Source organism: Oreochromis niloticus, linkage group LG1 (assembly GCF_001858045.2).
Source record: "Oreochromis niloticus isolate F11D_XX linkage group LG1, O_niloticus_UMD_NMBU, whole genome shotgun sequence".
NCBI classification, from domain to species: Eukaryota; Metazoa; Chordata; class Actinopteri; order Cichliformes; family Cichlidae; genus Oreochromis; species Oreochromis niloticus.
Window position 1 is genome coordinate 35,295,795 of NC_031965.2, and position 19,718 is coordinate 35,315,512.

A 19,718-nucleotide genomic window follows, 5' to 3' on the forward strand; every position below is an offset into this window, starting at 1 on the left:
TCCATGCCCCTAATCTATTGCTGCTGTCATCTATTAAGAATAATATGCTTTCATGAAGAGGAGATGAACCAAATGTGGGTTACTGCAGGCTGATTTTAAAACAAAATATGAGTTGTTTTTTTTTATTTATTTTAACCAATGCAAGAGATGAACTAAAACCCAGTAAAGAAAATGTAGAAGACACACTAAACATGGAGATGGGAGATGTGAGATGGACTCACATCAGACATGAAAACAGAGACCAGGAGCCAGGAACTGAGTTCAAAACTCAATTTCTGCACCATGTCCTGGATCTGCCCAGAGGCCTCTGCTAGGATATGCTTGTAAACCTCACCTGGGAGGCACCCAGGAGGCATCCTAGTTAGATGTGCAGACCACCTCAGTGATAAGGAGATGCGATTCTGCTTTGAGCATCTCCTGAATGACTGTGATCCTCACCTTATCTTTAAGGGAGAACCTATCCACCCTTTAGACAAAGCTTAATAAACAGACGTTTAAGTATCTGGGGCCTTGTTCACAAGTGAATGGAGAGTGGAACAAGAAAGTGAAAGATGGTTTGGTTCATTACTGCCGGTGCTGCACTGGTTGGTCATGGTGTAGAAAGAGTTGAATTGTGTTAAATATTTAGGTTTATGGTAATTACTGATTTACAGTACTAAATACAGAGGTGCATAGACTAAACTTGTTTTCCATTTGGACATTATGGAAAGCATTGAAAAAGTACATATTTCAGCCCATATTTTTAATTGTCATTTACAGTTCTGGCTGCTTATTAGTTTTATGGAGCTTTTATTGAAAAGAAACGAAATTAAAAAAACAACAATAGATGTCAAGATGTAGGTGTGAGCAGCTATAACTTTCAATAGTGCAGTGTCTAACCAGCTCTATGTCTCTGCTCATAAAACCTGAACTGTACTCCAGCAGGACCAAATTTCTTTCATCCCAAGAGCAGCTGTGAGGGTTCCGATCTGCTCAGGAACCAATTTGGTTTCCAGCAGGTTTTTGGCTGAAGCTGAGAAAACGGTGCATGACAGAAACGGCAGGACAGTTATGGTGCATTTCTGCTGGCTGTGCTATCCACCAACAGAGGTGCTAATTAATGCTAATTGCAAGAGGGGTCAATTATACACTCCATGGTGCATGATTAGGACCACCGTGTTAGCGACCAATGAATCAAAACAACAGCTATCCTCTCTGCTGCTAAAACTGGAGTGCACACACAAACACACACCTAAAAAACAAAAAAAACTAAAACCATATTGGCGCTGAATTAAAGGTATAATAAGAGAGACTTTATGTTTGTCCAAGGAATGACCAGAATATTTTTGAAAGATAGATTACAGCCGAAAACCATAATTTAACACATACTTGGATTTGTGAATACATTTCTGACTAAAAACTACCTTCCATGCTCTTGAAAAATAAATGTACATAAAGAAAAATTTTGTTTCGTGCATTTTTGCCTGCTTGTAGCTGAGGATACTAAAAAAAGAAAAAAAAGAGTCTGAATTCTCTGGTTTTTGTGGCTGGATTTCAGCTGTAGCTTTTTTTTTGTTTTGCATTCTATGCTATAAAACACAAAATTTATCTATATGTTTTTTTTAGTTACCAGCTGACACAAGTCAACAAACCAGAAGGAATGGAAGTTCCAACTGTAGCTTAACTGAATGTCAAAGTTTGCTGACTGAGATTTGGTCACACAGTGTTGCATGTCAAGAAAACTTTGAACAGTGCTAGGAGAATGAATTAGTCCAGCAGCTGGGACCATATGGTGTTTGTGTGGTTTGGCGGTTCAGTGACCAGTGGTGAAAACACAAGATTAGTTAGACCATTCTCATGATTCTTTTCCTGGTAAGATTTAATCCCTTCAAATCGCTTTCCATTCTGGAAACAAGCCTAGAGACAGTTTTTCTTTAATGTTGGGTGTTTTCTTTTCTGTTTTTTGTTTTTTGCTATTATCATTTGTGTAGAAACATCCATGTATTCCATTATAGCTGTACCTGAATCCAGTGTTTACTTTGATTTTCTTTTGTAGTGAAGATCAAAGTGGACTAAATTAGATATGTAAACACTGTTTGATGGAACATAATTAAAAAGTTACTTTTAAGGTTATCCTCTCTGAATAAGTTCAATCATAATGAATGAATAAATTCATAGACTAAAGAAACAGGTTTGTTTGTGAATTCTGTTGGGATTTTATTGAGAGAAAAGGTAAGAAAAGTATTTAAGAGAAACTGTACAGGGCTTAGTTCTTCATACAGTAATATGTACAGTATGTATTTGGAAGGCTAATGATTTCTTTTAGCAATATCTTTGTGAGCAGTTCAGTGAGTTAGATTACAAACATTTAATTTTTAGAGTTATTTTCAATCCTAAGACAGGGGAGAAGAGTATGTGCTAATAGGCAAATGAAAGTCCTACTAAAAGCTGCACAATTATTGTCTTTCGGTAGGTCATTGTTAATTTAACCTTGGGAACTAAATCTGCAGCTAAAATGTTGAGAACATTAGGATAAATTTCTATATTACTTATATTCAGTCAGAAATGTGTTACATTTGATTTGTTAAAGTTTTTAATTGTCATTACTGAAATTCTGAATCATAACACTTTTTTAAAATAGCAATAGCTGATAGGATGAATAGTGTTCTGCAGCAGTATAGCATGTTTCAATCAAGCTTTGTTCTATTCAAGCTCATTAGCTCTTTGATTAATTGCTTTATCATGAAGCTTAGTGTTAGACATGATCTTGAATTAGCAAGATGATTCCTAACTCAAGACTTCAGCTCACTGAAGGAATTCCTCCCATTCAGACTGCTGCCAATCATTTTGCTACCGTACTTCTCATTTCTCTCTTCTCTGACACTTTTAAAATTAGATCAGTGGAAACCACCTCCAATTTTCCCTAATCCCCCATCAGCGGTCCTCACCCGTTCAAACACTACCAGTAAATATTAATAAAGCCAAGGTGAATATGAAATAAATAAATAAATAAAACAAACACAAAAAACTAAACATACACACAAAAACAAACAAACAAAAACAAACAAACAAAAAGAAAACAAATGTGATATCTGTAGCTCAAAGCCAGAATAGAAAGCAGCTTTCTTAATTTGTATGCACCAAAGTTTGTTTATAATTGGGGGCATCTCTGCCAGGCAACAGTAATTACAGTTTCTACACCACACGAGTTGGAGCCACAGGGCTGCCATATAAAATCTGGCACATATCAGCAGGGAACAACAAGCGCAAAGTTGTCACCCGAGGGACACTTCCATTACGTGACAAAAGTGAGAAGGTAATTTGATTTACTCTTTAGTTAGGCAACTTCTGTCAAACCTGCAGCCATACACAGCAGTGGGGGAGCATGAAGATTGACTACAAATGAGTTTGCTGACCTGCCGGGGTCGCACATTCCAAAAAACAATTTGTGCTATCATTTAGCTGAAGATATCAGTTGCTAAAATGTGTTCCATGGCTGATTTTGACTAATGGTTCAGGTGCATAAAGATAACAGCCTTCAGGCTTAACATTATATCCAAACCCAGAGGGCAATAGCATCTGAAAAACTAAGACCACTCTGGCAAGTTTGGAAAACTAAATGGTGAATAATAGTGTGTAGAATCAGATACATTTTTTTGGTTTGTAATTTCAATGTAACTAATCACTATAACTAGTATTCGTATTGTTTTCATCGCAGCAGTATTAGCAATATGAACTGCTTTATAAGCTGTAGGCATATGTGCAAGCAGATTTTTTTTTTTGTCTTTCAGTTCAGTGAGGCAGTGTCTGTATTTGATACGATCAAAGCTTTTTTTGTATTTATGAGAAACCTTGATATCAGATAAACCTGTAAAAACTCTAATCTTCCAACAAGATTAACAAAAAGAAGACATCTTTCAAGAAAAGGAAATAACGTTAAGAAATAACACTATAAAGGCCAGGAAACAGGAGAGCTTGCTTCAAAAACAAAAATAAATAAATAGCAGGGTCAGATGAGCTTTACTGTAACACAATACAATCTCTCTGGTTTATATCTGAGAGGAGTAATAAATCAGGTTTAATACACAATGGAATCTTGATATGGCGCAGTTTAAATGTTAAGACTAACAAAATGTTTTAGATATTGACAAATGTGTAAAAATGCACACAGCATGTGCAATGCTTCTTGATTCTATCCTTCTTTCCCTCACTGACTCTGCAACCATAAATTACTGCTGTATTCCAATCTGTGTGACAAAGCAGTACAAAGTTCAGTCCTGCTGCACTGTTGGCTACATTCTCGCAAAACTAGAACTGTTCCATCTTCATAATGTCAAAATGATAAACCAAATTCTTAAGACAGCACAATTTCTTCAAGTAAGTGGCAACTTTTAAGGATGAAAGGTTACCTTCTACATGACAGCTGTTTTCAAGGCAAGTAAACTGGCTGGGAAAGGGGAAAATGATAAGCACTGACATTCTTTTTCTCTATTGATGTATTTCCCTATCTTGATGCTGCTTTTAGGATGCAGGTTTAGTCTAAGGCTGTTTTAACATGTCAAGTGGGTTAGAAGTCCATTTTTGCTTTCCAAAGCAACATCAACAACACAGCAAAACTGACTTTTATAGCATTCAAGCAGCGCAGGGCCAAAGTATGCTAGGTGACTAAGTGAAGAACGGTGTGGGAAATATAATGCTACAGGGCAGCTTCTGTCTTTATCATGCTGTCTGATGATGCACAAACTTGCCAGAAGCATTTTTAGAGAACCAGCACAGCCATCCCGGTGTTTGGAGAATGGGTCCACTTGTGTCTGCTGATCTTAGATTCTGTTGTTTTGTATTTGTCTGCTTGTTGAACATCCAAAACATTGCAGGAGCTATTTTGTGCTGATGTCTTGCAGTATCCCTTCCGGTGTATTTCCTTTAAATCTGTGTGCATTTTTGTGTGAAAATGTAAATGATTTTGCTTTTTTAAATATGTCTTCTTCAAGTAATTTATATACTTGAATCTTACTTTGAGGAAGTTTAGGAACTTGCAGGCACAAGGTAATGAACATAACTTAAACAACAGTGGTATCCTAATATTTCAGAAGTCAGCCAAGTCGGCCTGTTCTCAGATGTCTTACTGACATTTTATCAAAGTTGCTTGTATCTTACAGATAGGTCCCAACTTATCACATATGGAGGTTGGTGAAGGAGTCCCATTGAAAACCATAGGTGGTGGGGCTACCCCTGTAGCATACCTGACAGAGCAAATGCATTATATCCTAAAGGATGTAGTTGTTGCTGTAGCTGCCTGGGTTTCAGTCACCCCCAGGCCATTTGCTGCATGTCATTCCCTCACTTTGTCTCCCCAGCTTTCTCTCTGTTCTATAATATCGCAATCAAATGTATGTGTTCTTGTTCTTTAAAAATGGCAGATTAGCTCTCAAAGTCCAGTGGTGGGGCAGTCTGTCAGTAGTGTACACCTTGTGTCTAACGTATCTTAGCAATGCCTGTGACACCAAAGAGAATATCAGTACTTGATGACCGTGGTCCTGTTTTGTTAAGTCTGTAAAACATGCTTTCTGCTATACTTTTTGTAGTCTCCAGGCAAGAATAATCTTGATGACACTGGCATGATGTCATCAGGGTTATTTTCTCAAATATTTTCCCAAGGATGACTCTGTGCTTTGTGTCACTAAGCTGACCTGAACATTATCCTCATAGCACTGTCTTCAACTTTTTGTAGTGTTGACCTCTAGTCTGTATAAGAAAAGCACACTCATTCAGCAATATTTATAAAAATATATTTCACAAAGTAGGAAACAATACAGGGTATCTTAGATTACAGTACAGGGAGTAAATAATTGAACATACACATTTATAAGCATTAAAGCACAGTAGAAAATATGATCTGCATGTAGGACTATTCCATATATATTGTTTAGTCTACCGAGAACTGCCATAATACTGTATCAGTACAAACTGAGTATGCACGCAGCTGTAGTGCCATTGAAATTCTCATAATGTGCAAGAGCTAACGTGCAGAGACAAAACCTACCACCTCATTGAAAGCTAATGACGTTAGCAGTAACTCTATGTACAGTACAAGTCTTTTCATTGATATCATACAGTGTAAGCACAATATGCACATGGTCTTGATCCGCAAATTCATTTTTGTTGGGCTAACACAATCTGTGTTTCCTAAATGAGATTTGATGTTTAAAAAGAGTCACTTAGTTCTCAATTGGACCACTGTGCTCAGACGCTGCACCTCGGAATATATTACGAAATATATTTTACACAGAATTAGCATGTGTCAGAAAGATCCCATTTCTGAAGTCCCAATTAATGAATTCATCTGTATTGCTACAGTAACCTAGAGGTCTTGTTTGCCTGCTTAAATCTAATCTACATCATCAACTGCAATAGGTTTATGATATGGTTTGGCTGTTATGAAATAGTGTTCGAGTGGTTAGAAAAAAACTGTTGAATGTGAAATAATCTGAACACACTCACTTCAAATAGTCAGCACAGAAAAAAAGACTTAGGAGCAGATATACAAAAACTCAGAACAATAATGAAGAATCAACACATCTCTTGTCAAAAACAGTAGATTACAATTGTATTTAATGTTGCTTCTGTAAAAAGAAGGCCTCAGAGTTTCTACATTTCTCTTTTTTGTCTTCACTTCAGTCTTTTATAGGCTAGTAACGCTTGCAACCCACACCTGTAGCATGTAAATACAAAGAGTTGTATAAAGCAAGCCTTTCTGGGCTTTAGATAGTTTATAAATGTGGCCACCAGAGAACATATCAAATGATAACAAATTCACCTTAAAGCCAATACTGGTTTGTCTTTTTGCTTTTTTTCAAATCATACATACATTCATCATTGTAATGAAGACCATATATTGCTTTGTCATTGTCTTGTTCCTTGCAATCACCATCAGCTGGGTGACTTAGGGAGACAGGAAAGCCTCTCCACCTTCTGTAGTCCAGCTTGTTGTCCATGGAGCATCGAGCATGGTGTCGGCTCAAGCTTAAGAGAACCCAAAAATATCTGTTCACTGAGCAACTACCAGCAATGCCAGGGTTTTTCTGCTACTGGTAGTCACAGTAAATGACTAACACCCAAAATACTGCTAGACACTCCACAACGGAATCTAAGTTACACTCCACAAGAATCATAGATCTCCTAATAAAGACATTGTTTGGCTGAACAATTATAATGCGCTTGACATAGTAGATGACAACTGCTATACCTCACTCTAAAAAGTTTACAAAAAGGTGGCCTCCCTTGTTATTAACTGTTTTTTTTTTCTTTTTAAACACCAGTTTCTAAAAGCCAACAAACCCCCTAGCGTTCAATACACAAGTATGTGGACAGAAAAAAAAAAATCTTAAGTCTTTTTTTTTGTTTGTTTGTTTGTTTTTAAGAAATCAAAGGTCAGGTCTCACGGTCACTCTCACCCACAGAGTAGAGCTCCCCAAGTCTTCTGAAGCGTGGACCCCATTCTCTGAGATAGTCATAGTTCTGGTCAGAGTCTGATGACGCTGTCTCCAGTGAGCTGAGGGAGCCAGCAATGGATCCCCGGCCCTCGTATCCATAGATCTGGATGGAGTCGTAAGGTGGTGCTGTTGGATCATTGTCTGCCTCGTGGAGCCGTACGTTGATGAATTCATCTACATCCACACCATTTGGACCCGAATGTTGGCCTGCCCGTGGCATAAACTGCAGGTCAGGCTTGATATCCTTGCGTGGCAGGTACCCATTGATGCCATCCGGGTTCTGCAGCGTGGCGATGTCAAATGCTTCAGTGTCCTCCTCACCTCCTCCTTCATCATCGTAACGGATAATATTCTCCCTCACATCTTCGTCATCCTTGATAATCAAAGGCTCGTTCTTGTGTCTCCTCAAGGTCACGAATAGTACTACTATTACTGTCAGAAAGAAAGATTGAAAAATAGGTAGAAAAATACACGGAAAACTAGGTTAGGATTGGTCAAGTGGATTTTGTGTTAGTACAAGTACATCTTTTATGAAAAAATCTATGATGTCTACAACATCCATTAAAACCACTTCAATGGAATGATGCACAACAGAACGGATACCTCACCTAGCAGTAGTATAATGCAGGCAAGGATGGCAATTAAAGCCCCCATACTAAGTCCAATGGGTAAGACATACGCCTCCACGTTGCAAGACTGGACAATGCCATCCTTACTGCACCCACAGACTCTGATCGTCAAGGTGTTGGTGCTGCTCATCGGTGGATTCCCATTGTCCGTCACAATGATTGGCAGGAAGTACATCTCCTGTTTCTGTCGTCGGAAGGTATCATGCTTGGCTAGAACACTGATTGAATTGTCTGTCAGAGAGATGTAAAGCCAGAGATGAATTTTTGCAAGGGCGTGAGAAAAACCCATTATTATTCATGGTGGTGACAGACTGAAGTTCTATTATTAAATTGTGTGAAGATCAGTGCAGCATGAGGGTAAACTAATTTCACATCAATCGCCATTAGGCTTTTTAGCATTCTCACATTCCAATGCTGTAGATAGAACCAACCACCTTCTTTCGTTTCTCTACAGTCCAATTTGAGGATTCTGAAGAAAGGTGAACCTGAATTCGCTGTCCCTCTTTGAATCGGAGGAAATGAAGGGACCACGGCAGGCGACACTGACTAAGAAGATGGCACATGTCGACCCAGAAAGGTGCCAGCTGCTCTTTGATGGCACTTCTGTGAAGCTGTCAGCTCATTAGCTGGCACTCCTTAGCCTGCTCACATTATCAAACACTTGCAGTCCCATAAGAACCTACTCCTGCTGATCTTATGGAAAACATACAAGATTTCTGATTGTCTAACCTTTGCCTCACAGCTTGAGGGTATGCGGAAGAGAGGGGGAAAACAGATCTGGTGATACAGAGAGAAGGGCCAAGTTGAAACATTCGTGTTGACAGAGCAAACTTAATCAAAAGATGGAAGACTTCATGATAGAATTATTTGCTTTGCACAATCTGTAATTGATGTGAACATATGCTCAGATTTATTTTCTTATGAGTGCTGCCACAAAGTGATACACTCTGCTTTGTGAGCACCAACATGTCCCTTTTTATTTAGATCATTGAGCACTGCATAGTAAGAAGTATAAACTATAGTGAAGTAAACCATTAGGGCATGTTCTGATATGCAGATGATTTGCATTTTCCTAGCAACTACTGATGGTAAAAAATAGAATTGCCAATAGACAGACGGAGTTTCTACTCAAAGAGAAAGACAGCTGTGCACATAACCTTCAAACAGACTGAACTCACTAGGTTTACAACAATGCTCTTTTTATTATCTTTTATATATTAGGCCACTTGAACAGTGTTTCATCTACTGACTGTTAGCGTTCTGATGAACACTGTGTACATTGAAATATTAATTGTCACTATGACAAAAGCAAAGCCTTATTTAAATTAAGATTTGCTATAAATAACGTATTATGTGGGAGGCTACAAATGACAGCAGTGACAGCAAAAGTGACATCAACAGTCTAAACACTTTCAAATTCCCGATGCCTCTGAAGTCTCCAAACCTACATAAATTAAATGTTTTATAACCTAACATGAAAGGATCTAAGACGTGAAAGAGGTCATATTGGTAGGGCCAAATTTGCCTAGAAATAAATATACAAAATGGTTATGGTGTCAGTTTGTGTCAGAGTTGTATTGTGTCCTCATTATTGGCATGTCATTGTATGCTGTATAATCACAGACACATTAATTAGTCCCTAAAAAAGCCTTTCCTTAAATCTGAGTGTAAGACTACATGTTTCACTGACAATCTTTCAGCATCACAACATTAAGAAAATTAACTCGCAGCAGTAAATGTTGTTTATAGGGCCGGAAACAATTTTGTGTTAACATGCAGTAAACGCTCATTCAGCAGTGGTGATGAAGAATAAGGACTACAACAATTAATATTTAAACTGACTGACACTTGCAGGTAAAGTTTGAAGCTGTTCGGTGTACAGCTAATTGGCTAATTAGCCTGCAAAATTACATTAGCAAGCACTTTTCCTTTCCTAACCTTTGTCTTGTAGCTGGTTCAGCAAGTCGGGGTGCAAGACACAATTCCTTGATGCTTGTAGGAGGAAAGAGGGGGCATAATGACAAAACTTTGGGCAGTCTGAATAGTTACACTCTTATTTGAAAAGTCTGTTTATATTTAAATTTGTAAGAGACGATTTATCAGCAATGTATCATAACCAGTAACTGCAATATGGACTGCTGCAGTTACTGGCCAGTGCTACTTGTCCCGCTCACAATGATGTTAAAAAGAGGCAACATGGTTTTAAGTAGAGGTAAAGTGAAGGAGCAATTTTAGAGAAAATTATTCAGCATCTAACTGTCTGTCTAACTGAATTAGGTCCTGGATTGCAAGGTTGCAGTTTAAAATTGGATATACTGTGTGGATTGCATATGTAGATTGTGTTCAGCAGGCACTCTGGCAATCTGGCAATGAAAAGCAGATAAACACATGTACGGTGCATGTATGTATGACATTTATCCATAATATATCTTGATGGTCATTGAAATACGAGGGCACCTAGAGATGAACCTCAAATATTGGAGGCACCCAGGAAAAGTAGGAATTAAATTTTTGATGGACCCTTTAATTTTTTAATAAACAAGGATCACTCTGAATAGTCACAAGTATAACGATAATGCTAAAAGGTGATGTAGAATTGAAAGGAGATGATTCTATTCTATTAATGACGATAAAGCAGTACCTGCCAAAGATTATTTGACATTAGCCACCAGAAACTGTAGCGGTAAAACCCTTGAGCATGATGAATTTAGCAATAGTACATTTTATTCCTAATGTGTTGAACATTGCATTTCTAAATGGAACATTGTGTTATTTCCTCATACAAACGTTAGTGTGAAAATAATGTCTATCAGCAGAATTACATTTTTGGCATCATGGTGAGTATGTTGTCTCAGCTACCGAGGATAGGACGCCCTGCTCTGTTGCATCCCGCCTACTGAATACTCAGTTGTGAGGACGCTCAGTATCTTCTATATAGCTGGTCAGAACCTTCGCCATTTTCCCCGTGGCAGGCTACCCCTAACCTCTTCACTGTGCATTCCCTACAATTAGACTCATCATCACAAACAAAAGCAGCACACAGAGGCTCACAGGAGCCCGACGCTCTTCACTGAAGTGTCTCCCACAGCTGCCGCCTCAGATAGAAATAGTCACTCAAGTGCAGAGGAATATGGTGCAATGGGCTTTTTTCTGTTTAGAATTAACATTACCATAGACAAGTGGCCGCTGTGGTGTGGTATGTAATATATGGAGCCAAACCACAACACATATTTACTTTGGTTTCAGGCATTTGAGGAAGAGAGGAGGCTTTTTGTTCACTGGTCAAACACAGAGCTGTGCTTTTAGAGGTGAATCATTTCTAGTGGAGGTTTTATCTGTTACATCATCTTAAGAAACTAATAAATCTCCTCTACACAAAAGGACAGGATTCAGGAGCATGCATGTTTTATAAACTTTGAAGTTGATCCAGAGTTAAGACTAAATAATCTGAAGCAAGTCTGTGCTGGTGCAGCCTTTTATTCATAACAAGATGGGATGTTATACACATATCCTGCCACTGCTGTTCGGAAGCGCAAGGTTTATTAAAAAATATTATAATAATAAAAAATGGTAGCCCACTTGACCTGATTTATACAAACTCATCTTGCATCAAAGAGAGGTAGCAGTAACTTCGCCTACAGCTTCCACATCGAAACAGAAGGCTAGTACCATATGAAGATCTTTCTGCCCCAAGCTGAAACTATTACACAACTCATGGTGAACACAGTCGGTTCAGAGTCGGTAATGAAGGAGAGGCAAGAGAAGAGGAATGGAATAAAAAACATGAGAAAATGGCAAAAAAAAACCAATCAGAGTATTTAGCAAATAAATTTAGTACCATCTGCCACACTGCAACAGCTCCTAGGAAGTCACCCTACATTTAGCTGAAAGAATACCAGGAAAAGCCATTTGGATCCCATTCATTTAGTTTCCCTCAAAACGCGCTGGGGAGTAAAAAGAAGCTGGTGTCCAGACAATTTCACATCTGCTAATTGTGAGCTACACTGATCCACCAGATTTCATCTCCAGTTTGGCTAACGTGCCGCGGGTTAGAGATTAGACTGGAAAGCCATTGAAAAAATTTGCAGAAACTTCAGTCATTCTGCCACAAAAGACTTATTTTTCTCTGATGTCACTTGCTTCTCACCTTGGTTGTTTTTGATGGTAAAATTGGGGTTGTTTAGCATCTCAGGGACTAAACGATAGTCAAAGTAATGGCCTTGGATTGGGTCATCTTTGTCCACCGCACTGACAGTCTGGATCACCTGTGTTGAAAACAGATAGAAAAGCAGATTTACAGAGGAGGGCTCTAAGCCATTAGAGGAGGCAGCCTATTCATTACTCTGTTTTTGCCACCGCAGATTGCCTCAGTGTAATAGTGGCTGGATCATACCTGATGAAATATATGCCCTATTCATTCCTGGAGTTTGAGATTATTATCAATGAGGTCCTGTCTAGTCTGGCACACTTTCAGGCTCCTGGCTCTATCTGTTAATCTGTCATCATAGGTCTTATCACACTGTATGTCTTTATGATTTATTGGAAATTAGAATTCAGGCCCAGCAGGACAGTTTCATCTTTTCTCTGTTTACTTTTTTTTTCTCTCTCCTCCTTTCAATAAAACTCCCTATGGTATATACACAGGTCCCGTGAATGAGGTCGATTGATGAAAAGGAGAATGCTAAGTACTTGTCCACGATTTTTGGCTGGGGGAAGCATTGTGCCATCTGGAGGAGGACATGAAAGACAGTCTTGAATTATGATCCACTCTGATCAATCCTGACTGCTCTCATTTCCCCTTTGCTCAGCGCACGCTGTATGGAGGGAGGACTGTTGTGGAGAGAAAGGACCGTGCTCCCACCTCTGTAGTTTCCCAGTGAAATAAATAGCCTATAATTCACTGTGGCCAATCATTACAAAGGAGGAGAAAGAGAAAGAAAAGGACAGAGAGTAAGAAATTGATAGATAACTGCTTTGATGAATGAGCGTCTTCTTTCCTTACCTGTCCAGGCTTTCCATTTTCACATAAAAAGGCCTCGTATTCGGTGGCAAATTCAGGTGCATTGTCGTTAATGTCCATTACTCTGATGGCCACAACTGCCCTTGATATCTGACTGTGATTTCCTGATTAGATAGATAGATGGATAGATAGATAGATAGATAGATAGATAGATAGATAGATAGATAGATAGATAGATAGATAGATAGAATCAGAAGGATTCAGAATCAGAATAAAGATGTAGAGGAAAAGTGGAGATGAATAAATAAGAAGAGACAGTGATGGGAAAAAAAATGTTATACTTGAAATCCCAGGTAAATTCTGTGACCTAGTTTTAATTTCCTTTATTTTCCATCTTTATTCTCCCTTCATTTCCTGGGCTGATGGGAGGACAGATGATAAGCCACATCAATCTAAATTTCAGCCAGTATCAACGATGCAAAGCAGGATTCTAGGCAACAGAAATGGAAAAAAAAAATCCTATTCAAAGTGCTTTTGAAAATCCCCTGTACACTGTAATGTTTAAAACATGAGGGTTAAAACATGCATATTAATGAGTCATTGGTAACTGAAGTCTAAAAAGACAATAAAAGGCAGTTTAATTAGATTAGATTTTGATTGGAATTATTCATCACTGGTAATTGACAGTCGCTTTCGAGAGTCCCTGTGAATGGTGTATTTATTAATCAGTGGTGCAAATGCCAACTTTAAAAGCAATTATCTATTAATGTGGACCCAGGAGGGTTGTGTCACTGTGGCCAGTGACAATAGTGATTTTTGTTTAAATTATTTTTATTGATTTGGAAAATTAATCATTTAAGAGAATGCTTTGCAATGTTATTTTAGACATACACTACATTTTTCTTGAACCGTGCTTGTGTTTTTGTAATTTGCTTTCATTTTTACAGATTAGCTACCTTGAGAACATGCTTATCTACAACATACTTTATGCTGTATATCAGGTAACACATTATAAAGTCAGCGTATGTGATCATATTTTCCCAAAGTTCTCCGATTTCATCTGCCATAAACATCGGGCCATACCAGACGCAGTGAAGCTGCAGCAGCAGAAATCCCGTGTGCCGTGAAAAGTGCCACACTGCCTTTCACTGCTTATGTACTAGGATAATTCCCGCCATTCCAACAGCTGTTCTCTTTAAAAGTTACACTGTCACATTTCTATGAAGACATTAAACCACTGTCACAGAGGATTACATTAATATACATTTCTGAGCATGAAATACCAAATTATTTATTTATTGTTTTTTTTCTCATTCATTGTAATCTAATTTCAGTAAAACCTAAAAATGAAGCAGTAGACGCAGTAGAAACTCAGGGCCTTTCCAGGAGATGAATTGAAAAAGAGGTAAGCAGTGAGGTGAGTGGAAATTGACAGTCTGATAGACAGTGATAGATGGATTAGAGCAGAGGGAGGGGCGACGGTGTGCCCTCCCCTCGCAAGCGATTTTCCCCTAGTAGCAGACAGGGAATAGAATCTGATTAGTCAGATGTCAACTGGTGCGAGGCAGCAGAACGCTCCTCAGTTTGGGTGGCAAATGGCATCGGGATAGAACTGGGAACACATCTATTGCTTTTCACGCCAGAGAAGACACCGGCTTCCCCTCCCCATCCGTGAAGAATAGCAAAACTGCTGTATTTATTTTGGCAAATTCCTATTAGGTGTTCTCAGAGATGCCACTATCTCAAGCCACAGTTACTTTGCCAAGAGGCATGAAAATGTGCTTTCAATGTAAGGGTGCACGACATGACAAGGGAACCAGCTTATCAAATGAGACACATTCAGTTTCTCCAATAGGCTGCTGCGATGGTGGGATTTGTCTTTTCCGCATGGCCAAAACATTGCGACAGTGTACGGACTTTCTTTCTTTTTTTCTTTCTATTTTCTGACAATTAATATGCGTTTTCTTTGATTAAAGAAAGAAAGCGACAGATAGATGATGAGACATAGAGAGGAGGAAGAGATAGAAGAGAAGAATCAGACAGAAAAAAGTTACAAGCTGTGTAAATTTCTATTCCAATAGCTTAAAGGGGTACATTAAGCTTTATCACAACATACAGCCCCCCTGAAACAATCTGTATGCAAATAAAGCCTTACATATGGTTGGAGCTGTTTGTAGCTCTGCCGGCAAGATTTTCTACGTAGTCAGTGAGTTTTGCGGTTCGCAGATGTTCTCTAATCTGTAATGGATGCTGGCGTTGGAGCAATCCACTCTGGAGCATGTCTTTAAAACTGTTTATTTGATACGTCTTAATGTTCTTGCACTTTCACAAATTGACTACTGAGCTGTTTAATTCAATCAAAACTCAGCAAATTAACGTATTTAATGCCTCTGTGGATTCAAATGCTAATTGTTTGTGCCATACTCTTGGAGCGATTAAAAGTGCTGGTTTAGAAAGCAGCTCTATACTGTTGAACGGAGAACTTTGTGAAGCAGGTCAGTGATTCCTTTGACTGAGAACACCCATAAAGTTGTTCAAAGGAATAAGATAGCATACATGTGTTTCTGCTGTTACCCATTATAAAAAAAACCCCCAAAGCTTTATTTTCTATGACTGTCTGATTGTACGCTGAGGATAGTGCGGACATTATAAATCATTACGGACAGTGTGCACAGCAGGGGAGAACAGCAAATGTTACTTACTGACTTCTGTGGCTGTTACTGTGATATTGTGCCACATGTCTGTCTCTCTGTCCAATGGTTTGGCCAGCGTGATCCTGCCATTGTCCACATTGATGTTGAACTGCCTCTCCAGATCTGTGTGTCGATCAATGAAGTACCTACCAAGATAAACAAACACCAGAAATTTGAGCCAAAACACTGTTGCGGCAGCACCACTGAAGCATCTTTTCTAATCCTTGGGGTGTTGTGCCTAACAGAAGAAACCTGTAGATCAATGTTCATTTAAAAACAATCGGAAATCAATAATTATCATCTGAGGGATAATTATTGCCTCCCCATGAACAGCAGGGGGCATTACAGCCTAGAAGCCCTCCCCCCATCAAGGCGATGCCTCCTTCCTGCAAAAAAGACCATTAGTACATGTTATGTCAGGGTAAGAGATGTGGTGCTGTTAACCCTGTTTGGGATCTGTCAACACTCAATGGCTCCCAAAGGCTTTGCATTAATGAGTTAGGACAGCATTGTGTCACATGCAACACCAACAACAGAGGGGCATGGGGGTGGGGAGGTAATGAATATAACAGAAGTTAAACAGTGACCTGCCTGTTAAGAGTGCCCTTGTCCGATTTCAGCAAAAAAAAATTTTTCTTTTTAAACTAGTAGAAGGAGACGCTTAATTCATTTTTAATTTACGTATTTTTGTCAAGCTGTCCTTTTTCAGATTGAATTAATCTATGACCCTGCCTGTGACACACTGTCTCCCAGTCTCCCAGTTTAAAAAAAAATATAGTGGCAACACATAAAAGTCCCCCCCCCCCCCCAAAAAAAAAAAAAAAAGCAGAAGCACTGGAATGCACATAAAAGAGAATTTTCTGATGCCACTTGAAGCTGTGAAATCGCTCTTTCATGTTGCAGCACGCACAGCGCCAATTCTTGGGACAAGCCCACACAAAACTGACTAAAAAAGAATCTGTCATTATGGGTCATCTTTGGTTTCACACGTTTCATTTGCCATTATGTGTGACTGTCATAAACATCCTACTCACCCAAAACACAAGGCTGCACTGATTCACGTGAACTAATTACATGTACTGCACAGCACAAGTGTTTCCATACCTCCAGGACACATTGTCCCTGTTACTTTCTCTCTGTTTCCTCACAGTACCCCACCTACCCACCCACAATATTGCAAAAGTATTTTTTTTCTTCCTTTTCTATCCAGCTGGGTCACAAGCTCTTACTAATCCAATCCCCCTATCCAATTCTGAGCAAACCCCCTTCCCCACACAGACATCCCGGCCATCAGGCACACTGCTCGCCCTGTCTCTCCTTCTTCCTCACCCTGGGTCTCATTCTGTCTCACACTGGAACTGCTCATCCCTATCACTGTAGACCTGTTGGCAGGGAGTCTACAGTATTTATGTGAGAGAATGAATGAAAAGACAGAATGGAAAGGAATGCAGAGGAAAGGAAAGAGAAACAGAAAAAGAGCACCAGAAAATGGCAAAGACAAAGTCACAATAACTATTTATATGAAGAAGGTTGCTGCTTATACAAGAATGGTAGGGAATGAAATAAATAAACCACTGGCCCAGATTCCAATTGTTGGGGAGATGTACCGAGCCGTGACATTTCCATTTTTGAGATGAAATGGTGTAAAATCCTCTAGACGCCAGGCTGGAAGAGGTCCATAAGGACCCCACCCCCCCTACCAACACCCCACCGCTCCTTCTCTTTCTCTCTTGGCCTGCAGACGCAAAGCACTTTCAAGACAGGCAGACAGCAGCAACCCACCTGGGAGCAGCCTCTCTCCTGCAGACTGAGTGGATCCCAGTCAAAGTCTGACAGCCTCACGTGGAAGAGAGGAGACAGACCCTGAAATGTTCTGCCACCTGTCACTCAAACTGACAATGTGATGTGAAAAGAATTAAAAGCAAATAAAAAAAATGATCTCCAACATTATACGTGTGCAGCTTTCCCGAGTGTGATGTGAGAACAGGTGCAAATGTATTCACGCGTCCGTGTATTTCTATCACATCATTTCAGCTTTGCTTTATGTTTCAGAAGATTTTTTTTTCCAAGGCACTGGATGGGCCTAGGTCAAACAGTTATCCATCATGTTGAGGTTGTTTGTGCCAAATATTTTATAAGTGCTGCAGCTGACATCCAAATATATTCAGAATCACTATAAACATCATCATCATACATTAGTGGAACATAAGCTCAAATAGCAAAATAGCTACAAGCTATAATTAGACTGTTTTTGTTTGTTTTTTTGTAATTAGAACTTTGATGTGCGCTGCATTTTTCACAGAGTGCCATCTATCAAACAGTATGGCCAGGATGGGACTTCTCTGTTGCAGTTTATGAGGATGGCATCCTTTTGCCATGCTAGCTATCATTGATCATGCTTACTATACACAGTGATTTCTCTTCTGTCACAAAATTTTCTTCAGTCAATAACATAATCAGTTTTTGTTCCTAGTCTATGTATTATATATTATTAAATATTTTTTTGTCTTTATTTGTTAAAGTAACAAAAAAGTCAAGTTTGCTTTTGTTCACATTTCTATGCAGTGGGCCTATTCATAAAGTGCAAAATGAATCATTAAGACGACACTAATGATTCTATTATAAAATGAATATATTATGGGGTTTTATTTCCCTTACCAAAATTAGGCTCCAATTCAGTTTCTCTATAACCAATTTTATATGTGTGTGGAAAAAAATGTACACATAAAACAGAAGAATTTGCTAAAAAATTAAAATTAAACAATTTTACATATGGCTTTGGTAACGTTGGAGGGAGTTTTCTAAAGTGTGATGAATTAAAATATTCAAATACAATGAAAAACCAAGAGAAAATGTTATGATAATAATAAATGAAACATTTGTAAAAGTTTCATTAGTACAAATCGGTTAGAGTTAAAAGTTCAAAAAAGTTATTTAGTCATTGTGGAAGAATTCTTATTACTCTAATTTCAGAATGATAGACATACATGAGTGGTTTACTGTGGCCATACTATGCATGATAGTGATGCCTCCCACTTAACTGTTACTGTTAATTGTTTGATGTACCGTTATGCATGCGTCAGATATATCATATAATCATGCTACACAACATGTGCTACGGATATGTATGTCTACCTGTGGTCTATCTATTATAGGCTAAGCAGCCATGGAAAGGGTTTTATGTCCATTTGTGTTTTTCCACAACTCTGAGTGGCTGGGGTTTTATCTCTGTTACAGTGTGAATGTGAGTGACTGTGAACGCCTGTACAAGTTGGAAGACTATAAGGTGAAAAGATTGAGAATATTATTTTTTGTCGGCAGCAAACAAAATGCCCCTGATAATCCTGCTTGCTATTAGGTCAGTTATTAGTTTTCCCGACTCTTAAATGCTGACCATTTACGTTTGAACACAACGTCTTATTTAGTTTCATTTCCAAGCTCTTTTAATGGAGATGGTGATTTGCTTGAGAGTTAGAAATAATGTATAGTATAAATAACAAAATATTAAAAATATAGGAAAATATCCCTGTGAAGTAGAAGGTCTTTTCTTAAGTGACATTAAATTTCCATTTGTTTCAAAACCATCTCCTTTGCTTGACTACTTGTATTACCATACGTAGTATGCCAACTGTCAGCTGTGCCATAACATATTGAGCATAAACAAACATGCTTCAGAATTCCATTACGCTCCTGTAATTCACTTCAAAGTAAAAGTAAAAAAACAAAAACAAAACAAGAATGAACAAAAAGATGAAAATCAAACATGTTTAAAATCTTTTGCCAATCCTTGTCACTGTATCAATATTTTTGATATAAAATACACATATTATATGAAATCCAACAGTTTGTGTCAGACAACCTTAGTGACTGCCAGATGTCACATTGCTTTTTATTTGTGATCAGTCAGGTATAAAACGACAGAGCACAGGCTCCAGAGAGAAGCTGTAGTAAGGAAGTATTTCAT

General features: G+C 38.6%; 1 protein-coding gene across 3 annotated transcripts in view; it reads right to left on the minus strand.

The window, feature by feature from the left end:
• Window positions 1-5,754: 5,754 nt before the first annotated feature.
• Window positions 5,755-19,718, minus strand: part of cdh8 (cadherin 8) — a 92,925-nt gene continuing 78,961 nt past the window's right edge. The window contains exons 8-12 of one of the 3 annotated variants that reach the window (XM_005447734.4): window positions 15,764-15,900; window positions 13,104-13,225; window positions 12,249-12,366; window positions 8,081-8,332; window positions 5,755-7,898 (exon numbers count right to left, since the gene is read on the minus strand). In XM_005447734.4, the coding sequence (XP_005447791.1) occupies window positions 7,411-7,898; window positions 8,081-8,332; window positions 12,249-12,366; window positions 13,104-13,225; window positions 15,764-15,900 (1,117 nt within the window). In that variant the 3' untranslated portion in view covers window positions 5,755-7,410. Of the gene's footprint in view, window positions 7,905-8,080; window positions 8,333-12,248; window positions 12,367-13,103; window positions 13,226-13,428; window positions 15,014-15,763; window positions 15,901-19,718 lie in introns of those variants that run through there. The other 2 variants (XM_003437576.5, XM_019361001.2) reach the window with 2 other exon arrangements.